We start from the raw sequence: 11,146 nt of genomic DNA on the forward strand, positions 1-11,146 counted from the left end.
TGTTGACTGGTCTTTGTATCGCAGGAGGGTTCATTTTCTCTTATGTTTTTGGCCTATAATGATTTAATTTGCTGTAGATCTGTAAAAAATATTTTCGGCTAGAGTGTTTGATTGCCAAATTCGGGAGCTTTTTTGGCTTATTTACGCCTTTAAATGTTAATCAGGGTTTCTAATTATGTCCCGTGATTACGCAGGTTTTGTATTGTGTTGATTTCATTTAAAGATGCAGATATTTGTGAAGACCTTGACCGGTAAGACCATAACCCTTGAGGTGGAGAGCTCTGATACCATTGACAATGTAAAGGCCAAGATTCAGGACAAAGAGGGAATTCCACCAGACCAGCAGCGTCTCATCTTTGCCGGTAAGCAGTTGGAAGATGGACGCACTCTCGCCGACTACAACATCCAGAAGGAATCTACTCTTCACCTTGTCCTCCGTCTTAGAGGTGGGATGCAGATCTTTGTCAAAACCCTGACCGGGAAGACAATTACCCTGGAAGTTGAGAGTTCTGACACAATTGACAATGTCAAGGCCAAGATCCAAGACAAGGAGGGGATTCCACCGGACCAGCAGAGATTGATCTTTGCTGGAAAGCAACTTGAGGATGGACGCACTCTTGCCGATTACAACATCCAGAAGGAGTCGACTCTTCACCTTGTCCTCAGGCTCAGAGGAGGGATGCAAATCTTTGTGAAAACCCTGACCGGCAAGACCATCACACTAGAAGTTGAGAGTTCCGACACTATTGATAATGTGAAAGCCAAGATTCAGGACAAGGAAGGGATTCCCCCGGATCAGCAGAGATTGATCTTTGCTGGGAAGCAACTTGAAGATGGCAGGACTCTGGCGGACTATAACATTCAGAAGGAGTCAACCCTGCATCTTGTCCTCCGGCTCCGTGGTGGTATGCAGATATTTGTGAAGACGTTGACAGGCAAGACGATCACACTGGAGGTTGAGAGTTCTGATACTATTGATAATGTAAAAGCGAAAATTCAGGACAAGGAAGGGATTCCTCCCGATCAGCAGAGGCTCATATTTGCTGGTAAACAGCTGGAGGATGGGCGAACTCTGGCCGATTATAACATCCAGAAGGAGTCTACACTTCACCTTGTCTTGCGTCTGCGTGGTGGGTGTTGAAATTCTCAACATCTATTAAATGCGCATTTCATTGAATTCTTAACTTAGCTAGCAGTTAGATGCCGCAATGCCGCGGCAGCGTCTATATAGGTTTTTTAGATGTTATCTCTAGATGTCATGCATCATGAAGAAGACGACTTTCAATAAAATAAAGCTTTAAAGTTTATTTTTATGAGTGTTTGTGATATGTGCCTTAATTTCAAATCATATAGTGTGCTTTGTTATGAACTATTGCTTAAATCATGTTTATAACTCAAATCATTTTCTAAAAAATAGTGTTTTATAGTCATTTCTGCAGCTATATAAATATACATGACTAATTAATTTCTTTTTAAAGGGTTAAAATGATGAAAATAATAGATGACGACCTAGATATATTTAGTAATTTGATACGCGTAGAAAATTTTGATGGTTACCATTTTTTAACTTAATCAAATGTGAGGGGATAGAGCGTGGAATTTCTACGGGATAGACTATTGGCCACCTTTTAATTTTCACATTGAAAAGACAAGATTTTTCTAAAGAAAGTTATTATTATTTTATCAGTTTACATGTTTTAGTGGTTGTTTTCTCCCATTTGAATATGTTAGACTTTGAATATGTTATTAGTCTAGACTCATGGTAAATAAATTATTTTTTATTTTATTTTTATTTTTTGGCTGGGAAAGTTTGTTGGACACTGTTTTAATATCATGGACCAAACATCATATTTATAAAAGAAGTATGGTAAAAAAAAAGAATAAAAAAGTATGGTAAATAAATAAAAAAAAATAAAAAGGCATGGTAAATAAATAAAAATATATCAAATAGAATTAGAAATCAACATAACTCCTAGATCCAACCTAGTTCAAAAATATCATGGGCCAAATACCATGGTAAATAAATATAAATATAAATAAATAATATTTTTTTTCCTCCATAATCCACTTTATATTTATGAACACTCAAAAGAGATTTTATTAAGGCCAAGCCTATGGGCCAAATTATCATTTATACCATGCAAAAAAATATTATTAACTCTAATATTAATAATAAAAGATTAATGTTAATATAATTATTAAATCCAATATTCATATTAATATATTATAATGTTAATATTATTAAATTTAATAACTTTGGATTAATACAATATTGAATTTGTTTTATTATAATATATATTAATATATCATCTAGATATATATGGGAGGGAAGAACAAAGATATAGAGTGATAGAGGTGGAGAGATTGGAGAGTGTAAAGGGAGAGATGGAAATAAATTCAAGGAGAGGGGAAAGGAGGAATGAAGAAAGAGAAAGACACCATTTACAATATTTCTTACCAATTGAACTTTAGTTGGTTCAAACAACTTTGGAAAGACACAACCCATGAGTTCTTTATACATAAAAGGTATACAGTGATATAAAGTAAGGACTTATAACTCATTTAATAAATAAAAAGAAACCGTGATATAAAGTAAGGACTTATAACTCATTTTCTTTAATGTAAATTTTACAACAAAAGAAACCCATAATATAAATCTCGAGATATTGAGTATTCTACACTTGTCTGGATTCATAAGGAAATGACTTATCTGGATTCATAAGGAAATGACAGCCATTGAATAGTAAGTAATGGATGCGAAGACTCATGGAGCACATTTATGAATCTGTGTAAGAAATGAAACATGTTTCGCGGAGCTAACATGAAAGAGAGAAGCTAACATGAAAGAGAGGAGACATGTTGTAATCCCGAAATGAAGGAATCATCATAGATATGTCAATTATTTCAACTAAAATTTAGTAAAAATAATGAGCAAAAATAAGATAAGAGTAGTCTAAAATGACAAAGCATATGCCAACTATTTCAACTAAAATTTTCTCATTATCACTGATCAAAGTAAAAACAATAAGTAAAAATAACATAAGAGTACTCTAAAATGACAAAGCCTTGGTGAGGCACATGTGGATAAGTGGATTAGCAAATTGTTCACATCTTTCCCATAAGGCTGGAGGACGCTGAGGAAGCTAAACTTTTTATAGTTGATCTTGAAATCAATTGCCCTCGAGTAGTCCAACTCTTGCTCTGAAACAGACTCCTAACCATCCCGAGTAATTGAAATTCCTTCTTTAAGAAATTTACCATGGAAATTCCTTCTTTAAGAAATTTACCACGGAAATTCCTTCTTTAAGAAATTTACCACGATCGTTCCTTTTAGAGTGAGTAGCTGTCTTCTCGTGAGATGACCCACTCCTAACCATCTCGAGTAATTGAAATTCCTTCTTTAGGAAATTTACCATGGTCGTTTCTTTTAGAGTAGTTGTTTTCTTGTGAGATGACCCTACTTGCCGTGAAACAGAGTCCTAACCATCCCGAGTAATTGAAATTCCTTCTTTACCACGATCATTCCTTTTAGAGTAGCTGTTTTCTCATGAGATTACCTTCTCTTACTCTTTGCTTCTATCATTTTCTTATTGTACTTCTCCGGTGGCAGCAGTTCCCCACGAGGTCCCCAAATGTTAGGTAATCCATCCTGCAAGATTATTCATTGAAAGAAGCCATGTCCTTCTGCAACTTGATGACGCTTTGCTCCACTTTGACTCGAGCTTCTTCTTTTGAAATTACTTTAGAAATATCCACGCCTGCATTGATCCCCTCTGCTATATCCATTGGCCTCAACTCCTCTGTTGGCCTCTCATTCAGGAAATGAATGAATTTCAGTGCAAACTGGGAGTTCCTTATACTCATCTCTTTAGCATTTATTAATGGTGGTCCACATTCTACATTGATGAATCTTTTCTCATGTATCAGAGTTATATCCTCCCATCTGAGATTCATCTCTTTGATGATCTCATCCTATACCAACTGCGTGGCTTCAAGAAGAGACAGGTTTCCTTTCAGCGTAGCCTTTAGTTTAGTTATTTCTTGTGTTGCAGCATGCTAAGTTTTAGTGACATGATCAACATTTGTAATTGAGGCTTGCAACTGTTTCTCCTTTTGCGCTCGTTGAGCTTTGGCAGTGTCTAAGTCTCTTTGGGTCTTCTTTAGTTCACCTTCAAAGGGTTGTAACTCAGTTAAGGCTTGAGTGCGGCGATCAGTGGGGTTTTGGGGATCTTCAGGCACTACTACTATGCATACATGAGAGTCAATCTTTTGTTGTAACTCGGCCATAGATTGTTCCAAAACCAATGCATTTTCTTTACTATCTGCCAACTCCCTCGTTAGTTGTTCTTTATCCCTTTCCACCTGTGCCAGCTCCTGGGTTTGAACATGTTCACTGTCGGGTATCTTTACTTTGTCCCTTAACTCCTAATTTTCCTTTTGAGTTTCTTGTAGGACAACCTCAATTGTTTATCTGTCTTCTAGGTTTACACCTAGTTTGATAATCAAATCCTTATATGACTCCTTTTGTAGATACATAGATCTTGAGTTGGCCTTCTCTATTTTCATGTTATTAGAGACCTTTGCTATGTATGTCTCCACTCTATTGATAGTCATAAGGTTTTTACCCAAGTCATTATATAACATCTCACCAACCTACTTATGTAAGTTGACCTTTTCTAAGAGAGGGACATTGACCAAGTTCAAGGATTCATCCAGGGTCTTAAATTGAGGTCCTTTAAGTAAGATCTGTACTGATGGATGCCGTAGTGAAAACCTCATTTCATCCTTTTCTTAGTCCATGGCAATCAGTGATAGAGTATGACGAGGAGTAGATTGGGCTGTCATTGTTCTCTACAATCTCTCTTTGATCTTTTTGTTGCTCTCATTAATGGCCCTTCCGAGGGGTCAACTAGGTCTTGCGATAGCACTGTCCTCAAGATTTGGATTGGCTACTTCAATTGTTGGTGAAGTAGTGTCCATTGGTGGGTACTCCAGGTTGATTTGAAAGCCTGGGTGATTTGAAACAAGCTTCTCTAACTGTATACCTACTTCCTCTTCTTATTCTTCTTCTGGATCCTAAACTCTGGCCTTTTTATTTATTTGACCTTCCACTGTATCGGCCTTCCCTGTTGAGTCAACAATCCTCTTTAATGCTTTTCTCGTACTAACTGAGGACTCAGTGTCCATCTCTGTATTAAGAGGCCATGAGTCAAAGTTAGATTTTCTTTCAATTTTGGGCTTAGAGTCATGCACGTAAGTCGAAGCGTTAATTTTTTCTCGTTCGGGAAATGATTCCTTGGGGATCATAGTGCCAAGTGTCACCCTTTTCTAGCTCTATGGATTCTAGTAAGGCCTCAACTATTTTAAAATCCTGCTTTGTGTTTACCACAAAAGGGCCTACTCGCTATCCCATTTTGAAGATGCAACCCTTATTTTCTGGTACAAAATGAAGCAGGTCTACATTGAGGATTTGTCAGATGAGCTCGAGGGAAAAGATACTCATTGGCATGAATACTGGAAAATGATATGGACGAAGTTCACAACCGTAAAGTCGTATTTATGTGTAATCCTCATAGAGGTACCAATCCCCCATCATGGCATCTTTGTTGAGTTGGAGGAACTCCTTCTACTGCGGGAAGATTCGGGGAGGAGGGTTTCCATGAATAATACGGTAAGCAATAGCCATGAAGGTCGAGATAAATTTGGAATACCCACCTAATCCAAACCTCTTCCTCACTGGGACATTCCTGTCAAAGACAAAATTTTGTTGTTTGTTGGGAGAGAACACGTGGAGATATAAATATTGGAACTCCTCGATATGAGCAATAGATACTTATAGCGAGATATTAAGTAAGCAGTTGAGTTGTTTCATCTTATGCATAAACCCCAAGGTGGCTTTATTTACTATTTGTGATTTGTCTTCACCCGATAAGTAGGAAATTGCAGTTAGGATGGGTCAAACGGGTTTTTGAAAGAGGGTTATTGGGAACCACTTCTCAGAGGGAAGGGATTTACTTTTAGTGGCAAGGATTTCGTCGAGGACAGACTGATTCTCCTCAGGGGGGAGTGTAACTAAGTGATGAACCAAGTTGGCATCAGTGAACCACTGTATTGGGGGGGAGGTGGGAAAATTTAACGCCCTTTGGATTAGGGTAGGAGTTATTTCCATAATTTTAATCCCTGAGGTAGAAATGAAGTATTTCTTGTCATCTTGGTACGCTTCAGCCAGCTAGGATACAAATTCGGGGAAAGGGTGAACAAGCAGTGCAATTTGGAAATAGAGACCAGAATTGACAACCCTAAAAGCCTCTTGTTTCCTCACGTGATTAGCAAACAATTCATAGTGAAGGTCAGCAAACGAATAAGGACAAGCGGCGTCTACAATTTAACTCTTTACATCGACCAAGGGTTCGAGACCAATGGACTTGACCTCACGGGTTATGGGGGTTGCGAGAGCGTTTTGCTTCATTTTATTTAGTGAATAAACAATAATACAGGTGGTCGGGGTGTCGGGTTACTTGGAGCCCGCAAGAGTGTTCGAAAGTGAGTTTGGAGGTGGTCATTTGCGTTTGGGAGTACGCGGAGAGGTAAATCCTGCATAGTTGATCAGGCATGGATATTCTTACTGAGGCCAAATAACAACTGTCGAGGAAATCACTTTAGGCAACAGGTGCTTATATAATAGAAGGGTGCAACAGCGTAAGTGGTGAATTTGGGAATTGGTGTAAGATGAAACATGACAGCTAAGGATTGGTCTACAACAATGAGTGCGATTTTCAAAGGCGTGAACAAATAAGAGCTTTTACCTTTACTTTTTACCCTTTACCTTATACATTTTACCTTTCAAACCCTATGGCCTCTAATCTTGTTGAGCCAGTGGGAGAAGTCCACCTGGTAGGTGGTCCCCACTGTGTTACAATAGGCAGTACTACAGACGAAGCGAGTCTCTTGCTAGCCACCAGAATTGATTTTGACCGTCAGATTTGCATTGACCTTTCAACACCAGGGCTCAATATATTGTTATCCTTCGTGCATGACATGTCGCTGGAGTTAGTACAGATGATTAGTGGACGCAGATGGAGGGTGATCTAGTTTGGAGGAGTGTGCCTTTTATGTGGGGGAGGCTTAAAAGAAATCATTGAATCTTTGGATTATCAGAGTTGTGGTTAAATCTGAAACCCCTTTCCACAATACACACGATGCCATGACTTAGATGCTAACAAGAGATGACTCCCTTTATTGATTTTGCAATCTCTACACCATTACAATCCTTAGGAGAGGCATAGTAGAGCTCGAGATAAAATTGGCTCCAACTAGGGATGATGTATTGGCATCAATGCGTCGAGAACCTGCAACCATATAATTCCTCCTTGGGCATGGAGTTCTTATAACAATTTTTTTTAGAAAACCAAATATCGAGAGCTTCAAACATCATAGAATATTTACATATACACACTAATATTTACAATGAATGGGGGAGAAGTACCTTTAGTGCTGGAAATAGAGTTTGAGGAACTGACCATTTATTGGTAGTTCCAGTGATTCTCCTTCCATGTTTTCCAATAGAAAAATGTTATTTCCTTTTTCTCCATAGATTTTGAAGGGGTTGAACCATAGTGGGTCGAATATCCCATGCTTTCCCTTATCCTCCCTTCTAACATCCCACCTTAAGACTAAGTCACCTAGCTGCAGTGGTCTATCCTTTGCTCTTCTATCAAACATAGACTTCATTTTCAACTGATAATTAACCAAATTTTTACTAACATGTTCCTTGCTTTCATGGAGTTCGACCAACTGATTTCTTCTTTGAGTTACCACATTTGGTTCCTCTTCTACGTCCTACAACAACTTTGCAACTGGCATGGCCAATTGTATTGGGAATATTACTACTTTGCCATAAACTAACTCAAAAGGTGACTTTCCTGTGGATTGTTTAGGAGTCACACTGTTAGCCCATAGAGTGAATTGTAGTTGAGAGCCCCAACTTCTTTGATTCCATGTGATTGTTTTCTTCAAGACCCTCACCACTGTCTTGTTGGAGGCTCAACTAGCCCATTTCCCTGAGGGTAGTATGTAGTGGAATGCCTAACCGTGATGTTAAAATTTTGACAAACGTCGATGAATCTAGTTGACATAAATACTTGAACATTATTTGTTACAATTTTCATCGAGCAACCAAACCTTGACAAAATATTTTCCTCCAGAAACTTAATCACCACAAAATCAGTTGCATTTCGACCTAGAATGGCCTCCACCCATTTCGTAAAGTAGTTTGTGGTTGTGAGTATCCATTTATGATGGCCACTGGAAGGAGGATGTATCTCTCCTATGAAATACAACCCCCACTGCCTGAAAGGCTCTTCGACACACACGAGGATCAAGGGGAGAGGTTCTATTTTCTGCTTTTCGACAAAGACCTGGCATTTCTAACAAGAACGAACCTGAGAGTGGACCTCTCCAAAGAGTGTGGGCCCTTAAAAACTGGCCTTTAGTATCTTGTGAGTTGTGGTTTTCCAATTATTGTGCCCCCCACAAACATCACCATGAAATTCTTCAATCACCTTGTGAGTTTCATTCTCCACCAAGAATAATGGTAGGATCCCAACGGGGTCTTTCCAATAGAGTTGACCATTGGATATGACGAACCTTTGAGCCTGTAGCCTCAATGTTCGATACTTGGACTTGTCCATTTTCAGTGGGCACCTTAGGAACAATAAAAAATGAACAATATTCTTATACTAGGCCGATGTTTCATATTTGATATGAATCTTTTGGACTGAAGTTTTAATATCCCACTATTGCATTTCTACTTCATCCTTTTCTGTCAATAAATTAATCTTGAGAGCCTGGCAGCTGGATTTTGATAGGATTTTGGCTAATCCCTTCCCTTTTATAAGCTTTATAGGCTCAATATCTAAGTCATATTCCTAAATATTAGCGACCCACCTTCCTCTTTTTCCCTCGTCGTCTCCTTGCACCAAAATTTCTTTGACTGCTACTGTTGGAACATATTCTATAGTATATTACTGTAATACATAGACTCTAAATGCCTTCAATGCCTTGACTAGAGCGTAGGCCTGTTTCTCCAAAATGTTGTACTTCAATTCAACGTCTCTCAATACTTGACTGAAAAAGGAAATCAGTTGTTCATGACCTTCCTTATTCTTTTGTAACAACACAACATCGATAATATGAGGGGAAGCAGAAGAAAAGATATAAAAAGGTGTTGAATAATCAGGGCTGACTAGCACTGGTGCTTCTGCAAATGCTACTTTGATTCTAGTAAAGGATTCTCGAGAAGCTGGGCTCCATTTTACCTTGTTCTCTTTTTTCAACATGTCTATGATACCTTTCACTATTTCAACGTAGTTAGGTATGAATCTTCTAAGAAAGTTGATCCTTTCCAAAAACACTTGAATCTCTTTCTTGTTCCTAGGCAAGGGGATGTGACTAATAGCCTCCACTCGCTTAGGATCAATTTTTACCCCCTCCTATGCCACTATATGTCCCAACAATTTTCCTTCACTTAGAGCAAACTAAGATGTTTTTGGATTCAGAGATAATCCATATCTTCTGCATTTTTCGAAGGTGAGTTTTAAGTGCAAGATATGTTCCTCATCAGTTTTGGAGTAGACTATGATGTCATCTAAGTATACCATTACAAATTTGTCTTGTTCCCCCACAAATGCTATATCCATATCCCTTCAAAAAGTCGCTCTGACATTTATAAGGCCGAATGGCATACAAGCATACATGAAGGTTCCCCAAGGCGTGGTGAAAGCAATCTTCTTTTGGTCATCTGGGTGTACTGCTACTTGATTGTACCCTGAAAAACCATCCATCATGGACATCTAGGCAGAGCCGACTACCTTTTGTAATATGTAGTCCATCTTAGGTAGTGGGTAGTTTTCATTTAATGAGGCTCTATTAAGGTTCCGGAAATATGCACAACCTCATTTCTCCATTCTTTTTCCTGACCAAAACTAAGTTCTCCACCCACTCAAAATATCTTAGAGGCACTATGATTTTGGCTTGCAGAAGCTTCCTCACTTCTTTCTCAATATATGGTGGCAGAAGAGGATTGATCTATCAGAGCTTTTATTTACAAGGTTGCATCCCACTTTTTAGAGGAATCTTATGCTGGATAATGATAGTATCAAATGTCTTCAAATCATCATAGGACCAAGCAAAAACATCTTTATAAAATTTAAAGAGATTTAAATACCTTTGTTTATATTGCGAGGGGATCTCTTTTGACAATTTGACCATTTGGGGTTCATCCTTTGAGCCAATATTGCAATCTTCCACATGTTCATCCATTCCTTGTTTTGTAGGTTTTGAGGCTACATCATTCTTATTGAACAACCTTTCCAGTGGGACTAAGCCACAAGGAATAGTATTCCCCTTTAGTTGCAAGACTCTGTGTCCAACAATAGTTTCTTCCCGTGCAGTTGTCTTTGCTTCTGTCATTTTCTCCTCTTCTTGGTCAATATCTGAATTTGAAAATTCTCCAATGAATTCTATAAAGCATTCGATTTGCTTTTCATCCTCAAATCTACCATTGCTTCGCATTATCAGGTATAGAGGGTCTGTATCTGACCTCAACCTCATACCTGAGAACTGGGTTTTTTGGAGGCTTAAATTTTTGGAAGCTATAGCAAGGGAGTCAGTCATTCTGTTCCCTTCCATGGGAAGAAGCTGAACATTGAATGCCAAGAACAAGTTGTCCATCAAGTACCACACCTCATTCCTATAGGCTCTTAATCTGGTATGTTTAGTCTAACACTGATTTTTTATTTTCTTTACCACTAGCTTAGAGTCTCCATATACTGTCAGTCAATCAATATTCATATTCCTTACTGTTTGCAGCCCAAGGAGTAAAGCTTCATATTCTGCCACTATATTCGTTGCTTCAAATTCCAATTTGAATGAAAGAGGAATCAAGCTACCCTCTAGGGATACTAACAGCATGCCTGCTTGATTATCTTCTCTACAATTAGCCCCATCAAAGTATAATTTCCATACTTTGCCTTTGGCTTTGTGTTGATCATCTAATCGGACCACTGGGTGTACCTGAGTTTCTTCTAAGATGATATCATCTTCCTCTAGTAGCAGACAAGAAAGTTCACTCTCTTTCCCGTACATA

The 11,146-nt window shown here is 38.3% G+C and overlaps 1 protein-coding gene across 2 annotated transcripts in view; it reads left to right on the top strand.

Annotated features, from left to right (window-relative positions):
- Nucleotides 1-1,313, top strand: part of LOC149153476 (polyubiquitin-like) — a 68,128-nt gene extending 66,815 nt beyond the window's left edge. Inside the window, exon 4 of one of the 2 annotated variants that reach the window (XM_089441923.1) lies at nt 224-1,313. In XM_089441923.1, coding sequence (XP_089298049.1) covers nt 224-1,141 — 918 coding nt within the window. In that variant the 3' untranslated portion in view covers nt 1,142-1,313. Of the gene's footprint in view, nt 1-194 lie in introns of both variants that reach the window. The other variant, XM_089441922.1, reaches the window with a different exon arrangement.
- Nucleotides 1,314-11,146: the final 9,833 nt, after the last annotated feature.

The sequence above is a fragment of the Pinus tabuliformis genome, chromosome 9 (assembly GCF_031772625.1).
Source record: "Pinus tabuliformis cultivar Carrire ecotype Pingquan chromosome 9, CPIR1, whole genome shotgun sequence".
NCBI lineage: Eukaryota > Viridiplantae > Streptophyta > Pinopsida > Pinales > Pinaceae > Pinus > Pinus tabuliformis.